Source organism: Lemur catta, chromosome 6 (genome assembly GCF_020740605.2).
Source record: "Lemur catta isolate mLemCat1 chromosome 6, mLemCat1.pri, whole genome shotgun sequence".
NCBI classification, from domain to species: domain Eukaryota; kingdom Metazoa; phylum Chordata; class Mammalia; order Primates; family Lemuridae; genus Lemur; species Lemur catta.
This window is the reverse complement of record NC_059133.1, coordinates 86,272,421-86,297,833: the sequence shown is the minus strand read 5'-3', so window position 1 is coordinate 86,297,833 and position 25,413 is coordinate 86,272,421. Positions and strand designations below refer to the sequence as shown.

Below are 25,413 nucleotides of genomic sequence, written 5' to 3'. Positions count from 1 at the left end.
GCCCAAATTAGAGGACATGTTGTCTGGAACCAATTTCCGTGCCATTACCCCAAAATGCTAAACCCTACTAGAAGAACAAATCTAGAGTCCTGCTAAAGAGATAAGAAAAGACATTGGCAAAGAAAAAAATTGCCGTTTGAAATTACAGATTCAAGCCTTGCAGCCTAAATAACAATGAGAAGAGGAAAGTTATTGTACATACTCCATAAAATCCTGAACTTTATCCAGGATGGGACGCTTCTTGATCAACTGAGGGTAGAGGTTTGTGAAGTGGTCATACATATGTCTGAAACAATAGATGAAAATCATTACATTTCTATTTTATTTGGATTTCTCCATCACAGTAAATTACCCAATCTTTTGGCTAACTAGAATGTTCCCTATTACAAATTTTCCCTACTATATGAGGTCTGTTGGGGAAGTAACCACTCATGCAATATGAAAAATAGAGACACTCATCAAAGAAGATACAAGATACAAGAAACATTGTACGTAGGACAATGACGCCTCAGTCCCCTTCAAAGTAGGCACCTTTGGACCTCACACAGGTCTCCCAGCATCTCTTAACCTAACCCGTACAGGTTCAACATTCTCAGCTGTTCTGCTTGGTGCAGGCCTTCCAGAACGTGGATCATTTTCCACAGATTCTCGACCATCTTTGAAGCTTTTGTGCCACCTTTTATTTGTGCTGCACTCATTGCATCATCCCTGAGAGCCTTCTGAATCATCCCTAGCACCTCACATGCTCACTCAATGGCCATCAAACGCCCCAGTAATAGTACAGCGTCCTCGCTGTTCGCACATGCGCATTACCGTCCACTCCCCGTGGCTGCCCCGTTACATCAATGTCGCGTAAACCATTCTCGTTATATTATTAATAACAATGGCTGGATAGTTTCCAGACAGACCTCACACACATATATTTTAGTAAATCAAATGCATAATTTAAAATTGGAAAATATTTCCAACATATAGAAAAGGATAGATAAAACTAACACCCAAGTACCCACCACCCAACTTTATTAAATCATATTTTGCCATATTTGCAATGTATATTTTAAAAAATAAAACAAAATATTAGAATTGAAGCCCCTTTGCACAACTTCCTGATATGAATTTCCTTCCCTTCTCCCAAGAGATAACTACAATCCTGAGTTGATTTATTATTCTCATACACGTTTATATATTATACAATCATCATGTGTATATTTAACCATAAATAATGTATGGCATTATCTATCATGTTTCAGAACAAAATATAATAATATCATACTGATCTATCACTCATTTGTTTATTTCTCTTATGATTTTTTAAATGAAATATCTATGTTATCATCTGCTGCTTAAACTTACTCATTTCAACTGCTGATAGTATTCTGTGGTATGACTCTACAATCGTTCATGTATGCATTCCCATGATGGACATTTAACTGGTTTTAGGTTTTTCACTATCATTATGCAACTTCAAATATTGTTGTATATGTCTCTTTTTACACATTTGCATGTTCTTCTAAGATACATACACACAGATACACACATATATATTATCTATAAGACTGCTGGGGTGAATATTCTACTATAAATTTATAAAGTTATCAGATATTGCTGAATTGTTCTCCACAGTAATTGTATCAATTTACATTCTTACCAAATATGTGTTAGATTTCCCCTTTCCCCCACAGCCCCACCAACACTTGTTATTTCTATTTCTCACAGGATTATTGTATATTTGGGGTTCTTTATTTTAAAACTTACTTAAAAAATTAAAAGTGTCCCATAGGCTGTAAAGTTTTCTAATGATGAAAATAATCCATTTACATCCATTGTGATTTTAATATCCTTGGATTTATTTCTATAATCTTTTCTGTTTTCTATTTACCATCTCTTTCTTCGTCTCCTTTTTTTATTTTCTTTGTTTAGATAACACTTTTGTTATTCTTTTCACTTCTGATTTAGAAACTATAGAATGTATTTCTATTCTTTTAATGGTCATGACTTAAAAACACTTGTAACTATGTATTTTTATAAAGCCTAAATGAATTTAATATTTCTCTCTTCTTCCAAACATGAAGCATATTTTAGCAAACCTTATCCATTGATATTCTTCATCATGTTATCGTTCAAAGATTTAGTCTTACCTTTTTAATTTAAAAGGATTCTATTTTAAAAATTATTTTTATTTTTTTAACTTTTACAATAAAATTTTATTAATTTCTTTGTTTCTCGTATTAACTATTGCTCTTTATATCCCAAACTTTCTTTCCTGTTATTCTGGCTAAAGTGTATCTTTAATAGTTTAATTGTTTTAATTTATATATCTGAATATATGCTTATTTTGCCCTCAGTCTTGGATAATTTAAATAGTTATAAAATTCTAGTTAGATATTTTCCATCAGTACTTTTAAGATATTATCTTGAAGGCCGGGCATGGGCGCTCACGCATATAATCCTAGCACTTCGGGAGGCCACAGCGGGAGGATAGCTTGAGGCCAGGAGTTCGAGACCAGCCTAAGCAAGAGCCAGACCCCGTCTCTACAAAAAATAGAAAAATTAGCCAAGCGTGGTGGCTCATGCCTATAGTCCCCAGATACTCAGGAGGCTGAGGCAGGAGGATCGCTTGAGCCCAGAAGTTTGAGGTTGCTGTGAGCTAGGCTGACACCACGGGACTCTAGCCTGGGAAACAGAGCAAGACCCTGCTTCAAAAACAAAAAAACAAAATATTATCTTGATATCATCTGCTTCTATTGTTGGTGATGAGAGATGTATGCTGTCTAAGATTCCTTCGTAGTTGATGTCTTTTCTTTCTGATAGCTTTTGAGATTATTCTTTATCCACAATTTTCTGTAATTTTATCCACTGTGTTGTAGCAATTTAATAGGCTGTGTCTTTCAACTAAGGATCCTTAGTCTTCTTTCAATTTTGATAAATTCTCAGCTATTCCCTGTCAATCATCATTTCTCTGTATTTCTCTCTAGTCTCTTTCTGGGGCTCCTAATAGAACTATGTTGAAGTTTCTCAATCTAACTACTATGTCTAATAACAGCTCTTTTAATATTTTTACCCCTTTATCTCTTTGAGCTATGTATTATGTAAATCTCTCTCAATAACTAACATTTGATACAGAATTTTTTCTCTGATGTGTCCAGTCTAGAGTTTGTCCATTTATTGAGGTTTTTAAAAGTTAATTTCAATAATTTTCTTTTATATTTCTAACAGGTTCTCTTAAAATATCTGCCTTTCTTCCTTTTTGTTTCATAAATTCTCCTTTAACTTTTCTTTCATTTATAACTTAAAGTACCCTAAATTTAAAGTCTTTGTTAAACCATTCTATAAAATTAATCTGGAGTGTATTCAGGATAGGATTGTTGATTTTGTTGACTATCTTTCAATTTCTTTGTGTATTTTGGAATTTTGGTATGCAGGCATTTTTATATATCCCCCACCCCCCTTTTCTTCTCTCCTTTCTCCCAGTCCAAGGGCCTCCATATGACTCCTGGGAACCACATCTTATAGTGCCTTTTGGGGACTTCTGTCTTATGGAATATTGTAGCTACATCTATAGCTGTTACTGAACCAGCTTGTGGATAATTTGGTTCTTAGGTGCCACCCCCACCCCCAAGCTCACAGTTCCTTATACATCTGTAGGCTATCAACAGACATTATTCTGTGGCCTCCTATTCTATAAATAGTTAAAAGCATCAGGGCTACACCAGTTCCCGGCCTTGACCCAGCTCACTTCGAGCACGGAGGCCCTCACCCATCAGCAGGTGGGTGCCTCTGCCTGGTTCAGGCCAAGGACCCCAGATCCATATTTTATCACTTTGTTTTCTGTTCCATTTCTGGTTCAAGAGATGTTTGATCTTGTTTTGGGGCCCAGCTATGGTACTACGAGGTTTTCTTTCTGTATATTTTATCTAGCATTTGCTATAAGTTTAGAGCAGAGTGGGTACATCAAAGTGTGGGCCCCCTGTACCCTCTGGACTGAATGTTTACCTAAAGCCCTAGTTCTGGTTTTTATTTGATGTTTTTTTTTACTGATCTAGGGAGTTCAGAATTGGAAGCAATACTAGATTCTAAAAGTGGAATTTTGGCTCCCTATACTGTGGAACTTTAGATATCCTTTATCTAGTAGTTTCCAGAACTGAAACTAATAAACTGAGAATAGACTTTTATTGCTAGTTAGGTAAACATTAAAATCCTTTGAAATCTTTTATTTTACGGTCCTTGAACTTAATAGACTTTACCTCATGAGAGTTTTTCATTCAAATTATTTGTATATGTATATATATATATTTTTAATTGAATCATTGCATTTAGCTTTTGCTTACATATTTTTATGCTACCATATACCTTTTCTCTCATTAATTTGATCACTTTTTCCTTTCTACCACCTCTAAAAATGAGAGTGAGGACAGCAATAAAGCTAGATAGGTATGTGGGTGACAAGGAAGGGACTCTCTGCCCTGGCCTCATACTTCAGGTGAGTGAAGTGCAGAAACTCCAGGTGGGCTTGGATTCGAGTTAGTTGCTCAGAGGGGCAACAACCTTACAGCTCCCACTCCAACAGTGCCTGGGGAAGTGGAGACGGCACCTGTACCGTCTGGGCTCATAAGCCAAATGTAATGCCCTTACACACTTCAGTGAATTTCAGGAGCAGCAAATGTCTCTCATGTGGCCCAGGGTGGAGTAAGTAGGCACCGAGGGCCCGGGGACCTGCTGGAGGCAGGGGACTTACATTTGTGCCGAATATCACAACCTCAGGTGGCAGCGATTATGCAGATGGAGACCAGGGAGGCCATGCAAGTCTCATCAGATGTCTGATGGGGAAACACCCAAGCCAAAGACTAAATGAGATTGTTCCACTTTGGTGGATGCCGGAGGAGGACACAAGACACCATTGATCAAACATCTCCCCTCCCTCCAAGATGCCTCAGTACCACTGGCCCATTCTGGGAAAAAGCCATTGGAGGAAGGGTGGGACACTCTGAGTTGACTCAGTTTAAATGATGCATGATTTTGTTTCTGTAGAGATAACTATTCCACCATCTGCCATGAGGAGGCTCTTAAAATTAAAATGAGTTATATAAAATAAAGTGGTTTTTCTTGGAAAAAAAATTGTGGGCTATTGATTTATAAGACCACTCAGGCAAGGAAACAAAAAAATGCATCCTTTTTACCCAAAGTTTCTATTACTGCACCATGTCTAGCTCCATCCAGAGTTCCAGATCCCCCCAGTTTTTCAGTCTATTTCAAGATAGGATAGTGGATTCCAACTGGAACCATGCTGGACCTGGGCCACTACATTTCCGTGTGCTGGGGCAATGTAGTGTAACATTAAAGAATATAGGCTTTGAATTCTGAGTTCAAAGCTTAACTCTACTCCTTCTAGACTAGATGACGGAAAGCAAGATTCCTAACTTCTCCATGCCTCTGAATTCTCATCAAACAGAGACAACACTAGCATCTGCTATATGGGTGTCTTAGGCTTCATTTCAACTCCCATGATGTAAGTTTCCTCCCAAGCTGGCTGGGACTTTGCTCACTTCCACATCTTTGACACACCTTCATATGTTGAGAATCATGAAGATACATGTACACCCATCTTTTCCTGAATCTTTTACATTGTGTCAATATCCCACCATTTAGCACTTGTCATGTACTATCTCCTGTTCTTTTCTGTTTGGACTGCCTGAGTCAGACACCATACTGGGCTCCTGTAGTGTTCCCCATAGTGATGAATCCATTTGTGTATGTGTGTGTGTTTGTGTGTGTGTGTGTGTGTGTGTCTGTGCGTGTGTCTGTGCAAACTCTGTAGCTAGACAGTCTGCTTTCCAATCCTGGCTCCTACTTACTAGCTTTGTGACTTTCAGTTAGTTATTTAACTTCTCTGTGCCCAAGTTTTCACATTAATATTACGAGGATAATCATGATACCTACCTCACAGTGTTGTGGATTAAATAACTTGCCATATGTAAAATATTTTGAACAATATCTGGTACACTGTAAATGCTACGTAAGTGCTACTTATCATCATCATCGTCAGTCATATTTCATCATTATTTTGTGGTCTATTTTAAGTTCCAAATAATTACTAGTTGATAGGTCATTTGATATTTTTGAGGGTGAGGCTGTGTCTTACTTATCTTTGCTTTGCCCATGGCCTTGACCTGGAAACATATTCAGTTTCTAACATCAAAAGGAGCAAGTTGGGAGTGTGGAGAAGATGCTGGAGGTATTTCTTGGTGGTTGCCCAAACACAAAAGAGATACAAACTCTGACTGCTCTCTCTAATCTGCCATAGTTCTTGCTAGAAACTCTTTTCATCATAGTCTTAGCAACTGTTGTCTGAACATATTAAAAGGAGTTCCCTTTGAAGAATGTACTTGGGAACTATCCTCCCTACCTTTCTTCCTACCCTCTCAGCAGCTGCTCAGCAACCAAAGGACACCAAGGGACCGGCCGCTTCATTAAAAACTAGAGCAGATCAGGTCTCCACAGCCACATCGCCATTCTTTCCAGAAAGGTTTCATGCCTTGTTTTATTAAAAATCAATCCATGACTGTTTATCAGCTTTTACATCATAAATGAGACATCAGAAACTGAATTTGCAATTCTTAGGGAGCCGCCCCATAGAGTTAACAAACAAAGGAAGAAGCTCCAATTTAGCCAAGGTTGCTATGACCATGCTGCATTGCATGGAAATATGTACCTCAGACTTCTGATTCATCTCTAATAGAACTGGAACAACAGATTCCATTAAACCTAATAAGCATGTAATTAAGTAACTGCTGGGGACAAAGCACTGTGCCAGACGTCTGGGGTACGTGAAGATGAATAAGAGAGGGACCCTGAGCTCAGGGCACTAACAGATGGTGGAGGGGAGAGATGAGCTCTAATCCAGTGGGAATAGAATCATAAAAAGCTTTATCAAGGAGACAGCATTTGAGATACTCTTGGAGGATTTGCAATTTTTCAATAGGTGGAGATGGAAGAGGCAGCGTCTGGCTCCCAGGAATCGCGGTTCTAAGAGATGCCAGGAAGGAAAGGACTGTGTGAAAGGTCTGGTAAGAGAAGCCACTCTGCACTCAGTCTGGGCCACCTGGGGACAAACGGGCATCACAGCAAGGCTCAGGGAACCATCTGAGGGGAGTGTTTCCATGGTAATGTCAACATCCTGCAGTGAGTGGTTCTGGGGGAGGGCACGGTAGAAAGAGAGAGAGAAAGGAAGAGAGGGTGAGGGAAGGCAGGACAGTGGGAAGTCCCTGAACGTATCTAGTGCCCACTCCAAGCTGTGGCCCCAGCAGTATCTGGCTGCTGCAGATGGGTGATAGTTCTGCAGGGGCAGCCACAAGTGGTGACCTTGAATGTCAGGATAAACTATAAAGGACTGGGTCCAGGACCGAATTGCTATCTGGGGAGCGTGGTAAAAGTTCAAGAAAGGCAAAAAAAAAAAAAAAATTACTGAATACTTCAAAGGAAATACCTCTGAGGATTTGAGGATATTTCTTTGCATGTTTTTTATGCTTGGGATCTCGAATCAAAGTTGCTATCCTAAGTCGCTAGGAGTAAATGATACCGTCCAAGTGGTCAAACTCATCTCCTTTATTCGAGTAGCTGAGAATCTCAGTTGTTCACCCTATAATGTCTGTCCTCAGCACACTTCCTCCCCGGAAGATGAAGGAGATAGAAGGAACACCTTTCTTCAATGTGGTCACGTGGGAAAAGGTGGCAGCCCTAAACCTCTCCCTGCTTTTGGCAGCTGCATGAGCATCTTTGCCAGCTGAGGGGAAAATGACGAAAAGTTCTTTCTTTTAGCATCTGGTGCAAACTCACCTTCCCAGCCCAGGCTCAGACGCCCCTGCTTTAAGGCTGTGTCTCCGTATGTAGGATCGAAACTTGCAAAGCAACCCCAAGCAACAGTCCCCAGCAGTATGTGTTTTAAGTTGATAAATGATGTTTGCATGTGAGGAAGCTATTGCTTCTCAGACAATTGCCCACGGGTAGCTGAAAAACAAACAAAGAACACCTAGCCTGTGGCCGGTATTCCTTCTCCACTACTGGTTTGCAGCTATGTTACAGCTTCTAGATGGTTGACATTTTAAGATCTCCTGCTGATACCTTGCTTTGAGGGAGCCATGCTGCCTCTGACTGCTTAGCTGAGACAGCATACGGTGGGCTGTGCAGCTGTGGTGCTGATGCAGCAGTTCTTGGTGATGCCTTTGGTCTGGGAGTCACAATCCCAGGAATCGTTCCAGAATCTCTTCTGTTCTGTCTCTCCATCGGAGTTCTTGCCCCTGGGAGCCCAGCTGGAAGCCCAACTTGTCTACTCCATTTAGCATATTCCTTTCTTCAAAATAAACTCTTGGGATCAAAATGTGTAATGGGCCTTCATCTCCTGGGCCACATCAGAAGAGGAAGGAAACAGGCCCTCGTCCCCAACCCATCACCAGGAGGCTATTTTAAGCATGCTTGGTCATTAGTGGTTCATTCCACTATTCTGAGCTTTCAGCTAGGCACAGCGCAGGCCCTATAAATGCATGCTGACTCAGAAATTCCCTTCCTATATTTGCTTTTTCAGTAATGCAATCAGAATGACAGCCTCTGAAAAGCGGCTTATGGGAAAGGCTCTTCTAAAGATAGTTTTGATTGTAATTCTTCCTCCTCCTCCTCTCTATTCTCTTCTCCTTCCTCCCACCCTCCCCTTTTTTTTCTCCCCCCACTCCTCCTCCTTTTACATAAATGCTGCCTCTCTTTTCCACCCACCCCCTTCAGTTTTTTACCATCCCCCTTCTTGCTCACCAGCACCTGCTCCTGGGCAATGAGCTATATCGAAGTCTCCGCAGAGGAGACTTCCTCTCAGACTCCTGGTACCACATGCATGGGAAGCCCGCCCTTGAGGAGGTTGGGGGAATTACCGCAGTCGTCTTTCAAATTCAAAAAGCCTCTGCCACACTCTATGCTTGGAGTAGAGGAGGACTGTTGAAAAGGGGCCTCCATCCAAACCCTGTGCTGGTTCAACCGAAGCCTCCACTCCTGGATCACTGTAAATGCAACTTACTCATTGCAGCTCAGGGCCTTTTGTCAGTACTCTGTTCTGTTACATTCCACCCACAGTGACTTTACCCCTCTTCCCAGCCTGGCCAAATGGCTCTCATCTCTCAAGCACAGACCCACAACTCACGTCTTCCACAAAACCTTCTTTGAGTGTTCTGGCCACTGGGGAACGTCCCTCTCTTGGACTTTGAAGTTGCTCTCTGCAGTGAAGATGCTGCCAAGAGTGGCCCAACTTTTCCCTAAGGATCCAGTAGTAGACTGAGACGCCTAGACCTTCTCTCCCTCACTCTTGATCATACACCGATGGGCTGCTGCCACTGGGCTGAAGGGAACATTCAAATCCTCAAAGAATGGGTCACAATTTGTAGGCAGCGCTTTGGGTTTTTTTTTTTTTTTTAATCTTCAAAGGTTGTCTTGTACATGTCAAATTTTCTTTTGAAAGGGCATGGCAGAAAGGCAAATTAAGCAAGAAAACAGATACTAAGTAGTAGCTGAGCATCTTTTTTTAAAGAAACAAAATTTAATTTGTACTCTAATACAGAAGTATTTTTAAAAGTAATTAATAGAATGGCTTCTTTTTCTATGGATTTTTTTGGCAAGTGGATAAAGTTGCTCAAGGATAGGTCAATACGTTATATAAAGAATGAAAGTGAAATGATGAAGCCACCTTCAAAGGGGCTGCTATGCGATGTCAAAATTTATTTTTTTCTGAAATATAAGACCATCAGAAGTGCCAGCTTCACCAGCTCTCTCAAACTCTGTGAGCTCTCCCGAATAGCTCTCCTGACATTTCCCAACAGAAATGTCCAAAGAAGACATGATCATCCTCAGAATATTCTCACAGATTAGAGCTGCTCCCTCCAAATCACAGTTTCCCTTCATAACCCATCATACATGTCACTTAGGAGTTAATCTGGTCAATAGTCACACAAATTTGGTTTGAATTTTTTCTCCAGACTTGCAACTCAATGTAAATAACACAATCAGAACTCAGTGGGTCCTTGCTAGCCTAGGCCTGAGGAAAAGGAAAAAAAAAAAAAAAACAAGAAAACTCAGTGGATACAGAAGATTTGGAGAAGTTCACATTTTCGCATGTATAATATGGTTTTAAGCACGTTTTAAAAATCTTATTTAGTTTATGAGGTTTTATACATCTCTGAATAGTATGCTGTTAAGGAGACTTGTACAGTAGAGTAACAAAAATTGAGTATAAAAATAAAAACATAAATTTGTAGTTTGAATAAAAGAAGAGAGGGCTTTTTTAAAAAATTTTTTTTTATTTTTAGAGATGGGGTCTTGCTCTTGCTCAGGCTGGTCTTGAACTCCTGAGCTCAAGCGATCCTCCTGCTCGGCCTCCCAGAGTGCTAGGATTACAGGCGTGAGCCACCACACCTGGCCTGAGCAGGGCTTTTTGTTATGTCAAGAGGCCCATTCGAATTCTGTGGCAAGTTTATCCTGCTCTTATTCTGTAAACCTATATTGTCCTTCCTCGATAAACTTGGTTTCAGGCTTGCAAAAAAAAAAAAAAAAAGCAGCCAGAGCCCGACAACTAGCCATTCCACATCTGATACAATCTCTAGCACTCAGACATAGATTAAGATCAACACCTCACTTACTATGACTAAGGCAGTAACAGCCCAAATAAGGTTTGGTTAAACTACACTCAACAATCTAGGTCACCGAGAATAAAAGAAGCAAGCCAAGTCATCAAGACACTTTTTATACCAAAGGAGGGATGAGGCTTGGCTAAATGAGTTGCAACTTTATTTTCATTAAAGAGCTTTTGTCTAAAAAGCATGTATTCTGATTGCATTATTATTAATTATATCCTTACTATTTTTATAACACAAGGCAAGAACACCAGAATCAATAATAATAGAAATGGAAGAAACATTGATGTCAGACTCCTTAAAATTTCAATTTAAAATCTCTTTGTAGCTCATGCCTGTAGTCCTAGCACTTTGGGAGGCTGAGTTGAGAGGATCACTTGAGGCCAAGAGTTTGAGACCAGCCTTATCAACATAGTGAGAACCCATCTCTACAAAAAATAGAAAAATTAGCTGGGTTGGGTGGTGCACACCTGTAGTCCCAGCTACTTGGGAGGCTGAGGCAGGAGAATTGCTTGAGCCCAAGAATTTGAGGTTGTAGTGAGCTGTGATGATGCCACTGCACTCCAGCTTGGGTGACAAAGTGAGACCCTGTCTCAAAAAAAAAAAAAAAAATCTTTGCCTACATGGAAGTATTGTTTCAAGATGATTAGAAATAAATGTTCTTACATTTTGCTTTCTACCAGATAACAAATGACTAGTAGGATGAAATAACTTCACTGTCTTTTAAAATAGTTTCATGAAAAGACGGGCATAGTGGCATGCGCCTCCAATCCCAGCTACTCGGGAGGTTGAGGAAGGAGGATTTCTTGAATCCAGGAATTTGAGACTAGCCTGGGCAACATAGCGAGACTCTGTCTCAAAAAACAGAAGAAAACAAAATAAATCAAAAAAGTTTCATAGGAAGGAAAGATTTTAAAAAGTTAAGTGTCATGAGAATTGAAGAGTGCCACACCTGGGTTTATACCTTCTAGGCAAGTATTGATTATGGGAAAAAATGAAATTCTGTTAAGGTCTCTATCACAAACAAAGGACCTCAGCTACTTTTGAGCTCTAACATGTGATGCCGGAAGACAAGAGTCATTGCTGGATAAGGAAAGTATGGGGGTTGCCTGGCAGTAGCTCCACCAAGATGGGGGTACTTACGGGGCAGTGAGGTAACCTTCCAAAAAGCCAGCCACAAACATGATGACCTCATTGCTCAGGGCCTGAGCACCATACCCAGCTCGGATCTCCAGGATGCCCCAGCCTGTGGTTTTCACAGAGTTATTGTAAAAGCCATAGGCATCCCCATTCTTGTCCATTATGTTTTTGACTTGTACTGTCTTCTCAGCAGGCATCCAGTACGCAGTTGCATAGTAGACTCCTGGAAGAAAAGGGAATAATGATAGAAGGCTATCCAGCTGGGTTGCTGCCGATGCATTTTTTTCTGTGTAACTGACAATTCCAACACATTTGCCTTTAAAGATTTCCATTCAATTGTAATTGGGAAAGCTGCCATTGTAGTCTGCCTTCATTCCAAATGGGGGGAAACTAGAGCCTCCATCAAGGCAGATGAGCCCAGAGCACAAAGAACCACGTGGAAGGTAGAGGTGTAGTTAAGCACCATAGAGATGGGCCTAAGAGCTTCATCCTTAGAGGGTGGGATTCTGGGCAGGGCTGGAGCTGGACCTCTTAGTTCAGACAAAGATAGGTTCTTGCCCCTAGTCAGCAACTTCTTCCATTCCCCTCAGCAATTGGATCAACCATTCTCAGCCTCCTTATCCTTTATCTCCTGCCCAATTCTTCATATATGACATTAGATCCCTACTTCGCAGAAAAAAGTAGAAGCTGCCACCTGTGACCCCTCAAGGTCTTGATAATTTCATGGATTCATCCCCACAAACCCTGCACTCATCAAGGCCATCTCTCCTTTCTGTCACCTCAACCCTTTGACCCATGCTCAGTATCTCACCCTTCTCGCCTTCTTTAGGAACTTTGTTCCACCCTATAACTTCTTGCTCCTGTACCCTAAAGCCTTTTTGGCACCAGGGACCGGTTTCATGGAAGACAGTTTTTCCATGGAGAGGGTAGGGAGGCAGAGCTCAGGTGGTGATGTGAGTGACGGGGAGCGGCTGGAGCGGCTGTAAATACAGACGAAGCTTCACTCACTCGCTCACCTCCTGCTGCGTGGCCTGGTTCCTAAGTTTCCTGGGATATAATTTTTCCATAGATGGGGGGTGGCAGGGGTTAGGGGAGAGGCAGAACTCAGGGGGTGATGTGAGGTCTGGTGCTTGACAGGCTGCGGACTGGTACTGGCCCACAGCCCCGGGGGGGGGGTGGGTTGGTGACCACAGCCCTAAGGTGAGCTCATACTCTCTCTCTCTCCCTCCCGCCTCTGCAGTGACTCCTTTCCTTTTAGCATAGCTAACATGTTCCACTGTCTCACAGCTAAAAACCAACCAACTACAGAAGCCATCTGGGTCCTGTGGCCCGATGTAGCTATTGTTGGAAACTCTCCCTCCCTTTGTGAAACTATTAGAAGGTTGATAGAGTGTCTGTGCTGTGTCAGGGACTGTGCCACGTACCAGTGACAGAGCTGCGAGCCGGAGGGTGCAATCCGGGCCTCACGTCTGGGAAGAGGAGTGCAAGGAAATCCTCAAGTCCTAGTGTCACATGATCTTCTGAAAGCATCAGACCCTGGCGACCCTTTATTCTTAAAGCTCTTTCCTCCCGTGGCACCTGGGATGCCACTCCCTCTGGAACCTCCTTTGCTACCCTTGTCCTCATTCTCCCCACGGATTCCTCTTCACCCTGTGTGCCCCACAGCACGCTGGATGGCACCATCTGTACAGTTCTCACATTCCCTCCCTCCCCAGCCTCCCTCTTCTGCCTCTGTCTCCGTGATCTTCCAACCTGAAACCTGAGTCCACCCCGGGCACCTCTCTCTCCCTCCCAACTCACATTTAATCAAAACCTCTTAAATATCTCTCCCTCCAGTCTGTGCCTCTTTATCTCAACACTTCTACGCTAGTTGAGGTAACACAACTACCTTAACTATAGCAGAGGCCTCTTTCAAGGGTCCTCGGACCTTTAATCCATTCTTCATTCTCTGCCAGAGTAACTGTTCCAAAAGGCAAACTGATTTTGTTAGCTTGCCTACTAAAAGTCCTTAATGGCTTCTATTTCCTATAAAAAAAGAGTTCTTCAGCTCACCCTCTTGGCCTCCATGACCTGGTTTCACCTACCCAATCGGCTTCCTGAGCCCCACCTCACGCACTTTGTGATCCAGAAAGCATCACAGACAGCTCGCAACCTGCCAGAACCCAGGTCAACACCTCTGACTTTGCATATGCTATTTCTTCTGCCTGAGATTTTTTTCTCTCTTGCTAGCCACCCAGCAACCTCAAAATTGCTATTGAGGACTCAGGAAGCAGCATCCCTTTGTAGCACTTGACTTTCCCTGTGAGCTCAGTGTACCTTGTGTGCACATCTTCTCTGCACCTTGTCACGTTGTACTGTAACACATACGGCTGCCCTAGACTATGAACTCCTTGAGGCCAGAGATTTTTTCCTCAGCAGTTGGTGTAGTGCCTGGCCCATAACAGGTACTCAGTAAACATTTGTGAAAGGAAGAGAGACTTAGGAAGGAAGAGAGAGAGAAAAAAGGAAATAAGAAATGGAAAAGGAAACAGTATATAGAACATTTTTTTCTCTGTCAGAGAAACCTTTGCAAATGTGCTCTAGTTAAAGACAAACTGTACGTTCATGCTGGCCATTAAAGAGGAAGGAGGAGGCCAGAATGACTCTCGGGTTCTAGGTTGAGACTCAGTGGATGGAAGTTGTATCATTCAGCAAGAGAGGCAGCAGTTGGGGATAGGTCTGGGAGGGAATACGAGTCTAATTTTAGACATACTGAGTTTTCAGTAGTCAACAGGCTAGAAAGTTCAGATGAAATATTTATATAGGATTATCTGTTGGCAACATTCAAAACTGAACCAACATTTTGTTTTTTGATGTTAAGTTTCTCTACCAAATAATCACTAAAAGTATAATCTTAACACTCAGCATCATGGTACCTTGACCCAGGGGACTCAGTGATAGGCTGAGACTTGGTCAGGCTTAGAAACTAATCCTGGGCCAGGCGCGGTGGCTCACTCCTGTAATCCTAGCACTCTGGGAGGCTGGTCACATGAGGTCAGGAGTTTGAGACCAGCCTGAGCAAGAGCAAGAGCAAGACCCAGTCTCTAATAAAACAGAAAAAACTAGCTGGGTGTGGTGGCATGCACCTGGAGTCGCAGCTACTCAGGAGGCTAAGGCAGGAGGATCACTTGAGCCCAGGAGTTTGAGGTTTCTGTGAGGTAGGCCGATGCCACAGCACTCTAGCCTGGGCAACAGAGTAAGACTCTGTCTCTAAATAAATAGGTAGATAAATAAATAAATTCACTTAGAATATATTTTATTTAATAAGTTAAAATTCTTTTGGCACACTATTAAATGAGACACTCCTCTCAAAAAATAAAAAAAAGTACTACCTTATATTTGACATTTAATGTTCTTGGTTGGTCTCTGCTATGTGTATCCAATATACTGAGTACAGTATGGTGTCCAAGATGCCCTGTGTGAGTAGACACGTGCATTCATTTCAGGAGTGGGTACTGATTCCAGACTACAGATGCCTGTTACTAGTTAAGCTTATGAGCTTGATATCATATTGAACGTATGAAGAGCGAAATAAAATCAAAACCTTATTTCTGTACAGTTTTGAAGTTTATACTTAGAACTGACCACCTCCCCGGCCATGTGGAGAGCTGTACAGTGTGTAAATCCGCCTTTACCTTGGATTGATTAGTACAGGATTCTGCATCTGTGGGACCTACTTTTTTGTTCAGTAGTTTGAATTATATATAAGCTGTAAAATCTGTAAAATTTTTATAGAAGAAATATTCAGCTGTGAAAACTGGTTAAATAAACTAATATTTATTAACACAAGAAAACAAACAAGCAAACAAAAACTAATCCTGACTACAACGCTTAAAGAATGATCCTGAGTAGGTCTAAGTCAATTTACTTCTGAGTAAAATCATGACATAGTGACAGCCTTTCTTTAACAACAGTTAAGTGGAAGTAATGACATTAATAAGCATAGGGAGGTGCTGAATACTTTACCAATAAACTTCTGGTGACAAATAATTGTTTCATCGTTAATGAAACCAATCTGCCACAATTTGACAACTGTGGGCAGCATCTATAGAAACCTCACCCCCCAAAGACAATAAATGTGTGCTCCGAATTGATTTTTGACCACAAATGCCGTTGTCTGAGCCCTTCCTCGGCTTTTCTCACATATTCCCTTCCCCCCTCCCCTCCAGTGAGCTGCAGGGCAATGAGGAAGCTTGGCTGGCTGGATACAAGGTTGTCACAAAGAGCTGTGCAGGGGGAGGGTGGTAAACAGGAACCAAAAAAGGAAAAAGGAAAGTGGGTAAACCTTGTGTGTTTCTTCTCTTTCAGTTCTAGCCACAAAGCATGAGCTTAGCTTTGTCTCCTTCTTTAAAACCTTGGTATTTTTCATCCCAAGCACCCTGGCCTCCCTCCTCCTGCCCCCTTCCCCTCTAGCAACCCCTTTTTGCCATAAACCTGGGCTTGCTGGAGCAATCTAAGTACTATACTCAAGTGCTGTGTCTAAACTGCTCCTAATACTACCCAATTTCCTGACCACAAAACTAAACTTCTACAAATATGTGCCTTTTGACATTAGTGTACCTCCATGCATGAAAACACCTTTACCCAGGCCTCAAGAGAATTTGGTGCTAAAAATTTACTACTAACAGTTTCGTATATGCTTTGAGAATGAAACCAAAATCTGAGTTTTCACTCTGCCCCCAACGATGTCCTCCATTCCTCAATGTTTTCTCCATGTTTCAGCTCTTTCTGGTTTTTCCCTGTATCCATGTTATTTTCTGATTTTCTTAAATCCTCTAATAGTTTAAGTCATTATGCTTTTCTATTTTTTTCTCTTTCTTTTTTTTTTGTTTGCACACTAAGCAAGTGGATATACTTTTCTAATTTTTAAAAACATAGCCATGGGCTGAGTGCAGTGGCTCATGCCTGTAATCCTGGCACTCTGGGAGGCAGAGGCAGGAGGATCACTTGAGCTCAGGAGTTCGAGACCAGCCTGAGCAAGAGCGAGACCCTGTCTCTACCAAAAATAGAAAAATTAGCTGGGTGTGGTGGTATGTGCCTGTAGTCTCAGTTACTCGGGAGGCTGAGGCAGGAGGATCACTTGAGCCCAGGAATTTGAGGTTGCAGTGAGCTAGGCTGACACCATGGAACTCTAGCCCGGTCAACAGAGCAAGACTCTGTCTCAAAACAAAACAAATAAACAAAAAAATTTCCATGTTTGGAAGTGGATGGTGTGAAAGGTGTAAGAATGAAAAGGGAGAAAAATAGTACATAATATGAATCCTAACCTAGTTTTATACAAACTCGGTGAGAGTGAGGACCATGTGTGCGTACCACTCCATATACTGGGAGTGTGTACCTGACAAAATCATGTTTCTGTGATGAATCTAGGTTAATTGTGTGTGTTCTTTAAATGAAGGGAAGTTTATCAGAGCATTCACCATGGAAGTTAGTCTGAAATAACTCAAGTAATTATATCTCCAGGCTTGAGTAAGAGGCCTACAGGACGGTTCAGATTCTCAGTTTAAGTCCATCCAGTGCACGGAGCAAGTGCCATTTGTTGACATTTTCTTTAGGGTTGTGAAAATGAAAAATCAGATTTAAACATTTTTAACAGCAATGTCCTCAAAATAAATGCACTTGATGAATATTTGTTGAATGAATGGGAATGTTCCCTTTATAAAAACAGACTATTTTTCTTCTATAAATAAAGATGGAAGATGCTGTATCATTTTTATATTTCTCTCTCTGTAAAAGCCCAAATACCCCAATTAAATTTATTTCCTTATGTACTATAAATTTCAGTTGAAAGAAGTTTCTAACTCTATCTTAGAAAGAATTTATAAAATAGTCATAAGTGGCTTAAATCACTCCCTCCCATGTTTGGAACCTAATTTTCCTAACACTTCATTTATGAAAGAGTAAGTGGTTTTCAGCCTTGAGCAAGGCAATGTTTGCCTAATACATGCAGTAAGTCAGAGAGAGAACGAGAGAAAGAAATGTGAGAGAGAGAGCAGGCAAAAGATGTGAGAAAAATAGAAAAAAATTATCATTGAAACTTAATCTATTCAGACTGGGGTTAGCTAATAATTCCCTGATTCTGATCCTCAGATCATGTTTCTCTTTATGTCCACTGAGCTACTCTCTCTCTCTCTGTGGACCCTGGCATTGCATGTCCCTTGTTTGAAAGGGCTCTCAGCACACTGATATTTGGGTTTTGGTATTTTCTAAGAAAATAACTGATTCATGACTGAAACAACCTCCAGGCAGCACAATTATAAGTAGGTGTTTTAGCCTTGGGTATCTCTAGAGATCAGAGCCTAAGACTTGCTGAAAGGAGGATTATTTTGGCAAATGCTCCCAGGGAACAGGAGTGAGGGGCTGGGAGAGGGAAAAGAGGGAGAGGGAAAGCCAATTCAAGGTGCATTCTGAGCTCGTCTCTACTGTGGACGCCAGGGTTGATACCACTGGGACCCTCTGAAGAGGTGCGTGGAACAAGCCTCAGGAGTCTTCCCAGGGATGGGAGCAGGAGCAGATATTCACCGGCTCCTGTCCTACATAGGTCAAAAGTTGCCCTATGAAGTGTTAACTCCCTCACTCTCAGCTCTGCGTGTGCTCCAGCTCTAAATGGTCGTGATTTCAGAGATGCTCCAAATGGAAAGCAAGAGTCTTGCAGTGTGGCTGAGAGGCACCTCAGGTCATGCCTGCATGAAGCTAGAATAAAAGGCAGGTGAGAGGATGTAAGGTTGGATGCATAATATGTCTGGCACATTAGCTAACCAGAAAGGGACACGGCTTTAAAAAATCGCTTCAAGGCAACAAAACACTAAAGTAGAAAAATGATGGAGATTTGCTGAGATCTGATCCCTTTCCTTCCCCCCGTCAAACATGCCTGTTCCTCACTGCCAGCTGAAATCAAAGTTCCTGCCAGAAGTCCTATCAGCAGAAAGTCAACTTTGCCCCATTTTGGTTTGACACTCTTGGCTCAATCCTCATCTAGACCATTTATTAGTTATATACTTTTGTGTATGTGGTCCAATAAATTTGATTACAAGCTCCTTGAGAATGAGAGGTGGCATCTCGTATTCTTGTATCCATTCCCTTGGGCCTCGCACAATGCTTTATGGATTACGTGGCCACCTAAATCCCAAACTTGCACACTGGCTGGGAAGGTCACACCTGGTGACAGACTTGTATCAAGTTCACAGTATACTAATTCTTGATTTCTGATTATGAATTAGAACTTTGGTATCTTAGGTTTGCAAATGACCTCAAAGAGAATGACACCGGTTTGAATAATTCTGTACTACCTTACGCCAAAATGACTACTGCATGGGCAAGGCTGGTGGACACGTTTCAGAGAAAGCCTGTCTCTTTCAGTGATTTGCTCATTCTGTTTTCAAATCTCTCAATCAAGAGACTTCCATAATTTTCTCTAGGAAGATTGTAACATGATATTTGTTAATTGTGTAGACACAGTGTTTCAAGTTTTACCCTGAAATTTCCTCATAATTTCACTACCTCTATTTCATGTTTTACCACATTAAGTAAATTCCTGTTTTGGAGTAATACAAAGAAGCTACATAGTAACATTTTAATAAATTTTCTGGCCATATTTTAAAACTAAACTTTCAAAAGCTTATGAAGTATAAGTTACAGGAGCAACTGGGACCTACTCATTAAACAAAAGAGAGACGACTTAAATGAATGAAAAAACCTTAAAATGTTCAAGAAAGTAAATTCTTTGAGATTCTTTCCCTGATTAGTGCTGCTACCTCTTTTCTTCTTCTGTTTCAATAGTTAATGCTTTATCATTTGGAATCCAACCAGAGCAAAAGGTAACAAGTGACTATGTAAAACTAATCCCTAAAGAAGTCTGAAAACAAAAGTTTCTGTTCTGCATATCAGAACAAACTCCCAGGCCTGGCGCAGTGGCTCACGCCTGTAATCCTAGCACTCTGGGAGGCCGAGGCGGGTGGATTGTTTGAGCTCAGGAGTTCAAAACCAGCCTGAGCAAGAGCGAGACCCTGTCTCTACTAAAAATAGAAAGAAATTAGCTGGAGAACTAAAAATATACAGAAAAAATTAGCTGGGCATGGTGGCGCATGCCTGTAGTCCCAGCTACTCGGGAGGCTGAGGCAGAAAGATCGCTTGAGCCCAGGAGTTTGAGGTTGCTGTGAGCTAGGCTGACGCCATGGCACTCTAGCCAGGGGGTGACACTGCCTCAAAAAAAAAAAAAAAAAAAAAAACCTCCCAGGACAAAGTCCACATGTTCATAGTTTACATATTATGAAACTAAATCACCATGAAAATTTGCAAAACAAAATTGTTCTACCTCAATGTAAACACTAAAGTAGGATTCTTTTTTAATTTTCTTCTAGAGGAAGATTTTCATCTCTGCTATTAGATTCATGCTTCCAGAAGGACCATAAAATGAAGTTTAATAATAAAGATAAATGGGGACTTCTTCTAGGAATTGTTCTAGAACTTATCTTGTGTAAGGGAGTGCACAAGCTAGTGTTCAGTTTTACGCAGAGCTCTAGCTGCTTTGGGATCTGAAACAGCAAAGCAATGGGGATGAGCTGGAGGAAGATTTAGCAAGGCTCTGAAAGAAAGAAAAGTGGGGAAATTCTAAAGCAGGTGCATAGTCGATAAAAACTCATTTAGGAAAAAATAATCAAGGTGATTTCAGTCAGTCAGTTATAACTTAGCAAAGTGACCCAAGACACTTCTCACTGTTTTTTGAAACACCTACTTAATGTGCTGGTGGTGTGTATCCCAAATCCCTGAAATGCTGAGCCATGATTGAGGAAACATCCTACTTAGACAACAAGTTATTATTTCCAAGCACAGAAATTATCATCTGCAATCCTGCTGGCCTTATCAAGTATCCACGATGCCTTTCCCGAGGAAAGCAACTCCAATGGCCACTCGGTTATATAGCTCTTACTTGCCACCTGCCACATGCTGTTCCTCACAGTGACACTGTGAGATAGATACTATTATAATACCCATTTTACAGATGAAGAAACTGAGGCTAGAGAAATTAAATAACTGACTAAAGGTCACACAGTTAGTGTTGGAGCCAAGATGATAACACAGGCAGTGGGGTTCCAGGGGCTTTTTTGTTTCTGGAATTCTATGCTACCTTTCTAATACTACACTTCCAAGAATGAAGAACTTTCGTATAAAGAATAAGCATATAGAGCAACTATGAGGCCCTCTCTCGAGTGAATTTAGAAATAAGGATGCCGTTAAAGCTAAAGGATCAACTGAGACTGGCCCCAACCATAGGTCTGCCAAGTCACCTTACAGAGACTGAATAATTACCAGGACTGTAAACTCCTTGACAACCAGATGAAGGTATTAACCTATCTAGAGAGGAATCTGTTAGTGTCAAGTGGGCACTAGTGAGCCATGGAAATGTGGACAAGGCAGGGTCAGGGGCCAGCTGTGCCAGGCAAGCGCTGTCTAGTGGAGGGGCACCCGTGGGCGGATTCAGGTGTTTGGTACCTACTGGGAGACAGATCAATCAAACCTCCAGGCTGAAGACCCTTGATATTATCTACCCCAAGTGGTTTGATTACAGTGAGAACATGCTTGGGCCAGGCCACACAAATACCCAGTCTGCCTGACAGTTATATTTCTAACTAAAAATTAACAACAAGTCTGGTGCATAGACTTGGGTGTGTATCAGGGTGAATCAGCTTCCTTGGAACTGATCAGATCTGGGGCACCGGAAAGACTGAATTTCTAAAGCCTAGCCCTGCAAGACTGAGGACAGATTTTGAACCAGTTTTACCAAGGTACGTGCAACCTTATGAGGCTCTCAGCAGCCAATCCATTTCTTTCCCTAGTGACCACCTGACTTCACTATACACACCACTTAGAAAAAATTACACAAGGACTCTAAAAAACAAATATCTTTTCAGTCTGGAGAGATACAGGTAACACCATCATATGTCTGAAGTCTATAATAGCTTGAAAGATATAGCAAGGAAGAATGTGCAATTATTTGCCAATTTCTGGAATAATGAAACTATTATACAAGTAACCTTTAAAAATTAAAGAAGTTGTGTGCATTTACACTATTATGGTGATAAGAAACCTTTTTTAAAAAACTAAAGAAGTGGTTTTTGGATACACAGATGAATATTGGTGGATGTAAAATTCATTCCAAGAGGATGAAAATGCAATCCCTTTATTGTTTATTGAATCCCTTTTAAGTTCAAAGTACTGAGCTGGGTAGTTCAGAGAACACATGACAAGCAAGAGGTAGCAAAGTCCCTGTTCCCTACTCTCAAGTTGTCTGCAGTCTATTAGAAGGTTAAGACAAAGATCCAAAAAGCTGCCACAGAAAACATATTGATAAGGGTGGAACAAAGGAAACAGAAATCACATCTGTTTGGAATAGTCAATGTGGCATCACCAGACGTCCTTCATCCCTATGATAAGAAGCCTTTCCAGATTGCTGGACGTGGTGCAGCCGGGATTGCTTTGCAACAGAAATGTCCTCACTTTCTGCGCCTTGGCTCCAGATCCTGCAGGTATGGAGTCAGCTTCCCATTTGGGGAATTCAGTTTAAGATGCAGTTTCTTACACGGTGGTATCTTCTTGAATAAACAAACAATTCTTTGGAAAAACAATATCTCCACCCCATCTAAAGTAATCTCAATAGTCCAAAAGAACAGAAAAGGAAGGAAGATTTCAGCCAGTGTTCCAGACACAAAAGCCATTTGCATTTCCTGGACCCTCTTCTCCAGGTAGGTCTGAATGAGCAGTCTCCCTGCACTAAAGGTAGGCACTTGAGGCCACCTCCAGAGTTCAGGCAAAGAAGAGAATGTGCAGCGGAGTAGAGAGTCAGGGGTCCGTAGGTGCATCTGATCCCAAGGGCTTGCACAGACTGGAAGGATTTAAGATTGCAGAGTGGTAAGTGGGCATTTTGGAAACCAAAGCCCTTGAAATCTGGTGATTGTACATACTAGCTGATGAAAGGTGGTGTAACAAGAATCTGTACACACATTTGAGAAGGAGCGCCTTTTCCAAACCCCACCCTATTCTTGCACAAGGTCAGCAGAGAAAAGGGATTAAGAAATAAAACAAAATTAATCCTCTCTTGTTACTTTTAAAGTCTTTAAGTTCCTATAGTTCACAGTCTTGGCTTTACTCATTGGGAATGGAAGTGACTTTTTTTTGCATAGGGTGTAGGTTTGCATCAATACCTGTAGGAATAAAACCTGTTTTTCCAAGAGGGGAGTGGTTAAGCAAACGCCCTCTGGCATCCCAGCTCGGTCTTCACTTACTGCTTTATCTTTATGCAAATTACTGACTTCTTCCTAATCTAAATGTTCTCATCTGTAGAATGGGGATTACAATTCTATTTAGGATTATAGTGCGCATTTTATCCAAACACTTAAACCCCTTCAGCACACTGCGTGGCACATATCAAGCTGACAATACCAGGTTGCAATAATTATTTTAAACCAAAGTCATGGTCGGTTTTTAAAAACAAAACAATTGGTGGCCCGGAATCATACATCCTAATGATCTAGACGAATATATTTAGATGTCCTTTGGCTGGAGTTTTTAGGACCAGCCGAAGCTCTGTGGACCAAGAGTTGGTGCAGAAGTGAACTGATTTGTTGGCCAAGAACTCTGGCCAAAACTTTTTACGTTCGCAAGACACCCCATGCCCTTCTCAAGTGCCACCGCTGCGCTACCGCGGGGCTGGTGCCAGACTGGGCCAGTCTCCCGGCAGAAGCGCGATCCTTGGCGTCCACCCGGAAACAAGACACCCGCTGGAAGGTAACTTGGCCAGGCGGGGGGCCGGGGCCCAGGACCCGTCCCGGCGCCCCCAGCCCGGCGGCCGCGGGCGCGCTGCTCACCTGCCGGGGTCGGCCGCGCCGCGGTGGCCAACAGCAGCGGCGGCGGCAGCAGGAGCAGCAGCAGCGGCGGTGGCAGCGGCGGCAGCCCGAGTCGCCTGCCCGGCGTGCGGCGGGCCATAGCTCCGCGGCCGCGTCCTCCCGCTCGGCGGGACAAGGCGACCGCTGTGGCCGGGGTGGCAGCTGTTGCAAGAGCGGCTCTTGGGGCGGCAACGGGGCTCCGCGTCTCGGAGATTGGGGCGTGCTTAAATTTTCTCTCTCATTAGCCCTGCCTTGTCTGGGGCCTTTAGGGGCGAGGAAGCTTCACGTGGCCTTGGGAACAACCTTCCTCCTACTGGGCCCCAGTCTGGGAAAGGCGGATCCTTTCGGTCTGACCCTCTAGCAACCTGTGGGCCGGGCTGGGCAAGTTCCCCAGCTGCACTTCTGCGAAATGCAGAGAGACTGCCGGCAGCTGTCTGTAGGCTCCGCGGGCAGTTTTGCGGGCCAAGGCTTGAACAAATCGAATCAGTTCATATCAACACCATTAGCCTCTGCCTCCAGAGTCGTCCAGTCCTTGGTCACAGCGGATGAGGCACCGAGAGCAATGGTGAAATGCATGCCCGTGTCTACGCGCAGCTCCGAGTCGGGGGAGATCTTGCTATCCTTCAGGGATGATGATTACTGCCTCTCCGTCCCAGGCTGTTTAACCCAAGTCCATCTGCTGCAGCTCAGGACTTTTGGTTCTTTGCCTCTCTTCATTCATTGGCTGCAGCCACCACCGAAAAATGATTCAGACAGGGCTGAAACTAGATACACCCCTAAGTCCCTGTGAAGTCCCCATTTCTGTGTAGGGTCAGTTGAAAGTGGCATTGTGAAGCAGGCAAAAATGATGCCTCTGATGACATCGTGAAGTTGGCAAAGGGTGCCCTAGGTGACATTGTGAAGTAGGTGAAAGGCATTTTATTCATTCAATAGGCATTGATCGAGAGCCCATCTTATACTCCAGGTACCAAGGATATTAAGAGTGTGCCCTACCACAGGTAAGGAAGGACAAAGCCATATGGATAAACAGGTACATAGAGGTTGCCATTAGTGCCTTAACAGAGCTATGCTTAAGGTACAGTTGGGGGGAAGGGCAAGAGGGAAGGGGCCCAGGCACCTCTCTCTTCCTGACCTTTCTTCTAAGCTTAACTGAGGTGTCAGGGAGTGATGAGAAGAGAGAACAAGGGGCATCTTTCCTAGGGAGGAAATGCATTTGTAGTTGTTAAAAAAAGATACAGAACAATTAAAAGTACATCTGTGTGCAAATTGTGAAATACAAACCACAATTTTGTTTGTTTGGTGCCATTCATTTAATAAATGAAGGAATTGAGGACATTATAAAAGTTGCACATTATTCCTTCAAGTTAGAAAATCAAAATGAAGGAAAATTATGAACATTTTGGTTTTGCACTGGGGGGAAGAGAACCACATCAGGATATTCAAGGGAGTTGTGCCACCCTAGGTGTTTCAGTCATGCTGCACTGTACCACCCCCCTTCACCTCACTAACCTTCCAAGTCAAGGCATCAGTGTCCTGAGGAAGTAATGTATATAAAAATGCCTGATGTGAGGCATTCATTCATCTATTATTTAGTCATCATCAAATATTTGTTGACTAATGTGTCCCAGGCACAGAGCGATAAACAAGACAGAGTCCCTTCCCTCACAGAGCACACATTCTAGCAGAGG

The 25,413-nt window shown here is 42.3% G+C and overlaps 1 protein-coding gene across 2 annotated transcripts in view; it reads right to left on the bottom strand.

Moving 5' to 3' along the window:
- The window catches only part of PLBD1 (phospholipase B domain containing 1), a 53,717-nt gene extending 29,682 nt beyond the window's left edge, over positions 1-24,035 (bottom strand). The window contains exons 1-3 of one of the 2 annotated variants that reach the window (XM_045554288.1): positions 23,708-24,034; positions 11,808-12,027; positions 203-286 (exon numbers count right to left, since the gene is read on the bottom strand). In XM_045554288.1, coding sequence (XP_045410244.1) covers positions 203-286; positions 11,808-12,027; positions 23,708-23,825 — 422 coding nt within the window. In that variant the 5' untranslated portion in view covers positions 23,826-24,034. Of the gene's footprint in view, positions 1-202; positions 287-11,807; positions 12,028-23,707 lie in introns of both variants that reach the window. The other variant, XM_045554289.1, reaches the window with a different exon arrangement.
- Between the last annotated feature and the right edge of the window lie 1,378 nt (positions 24,036-25,413).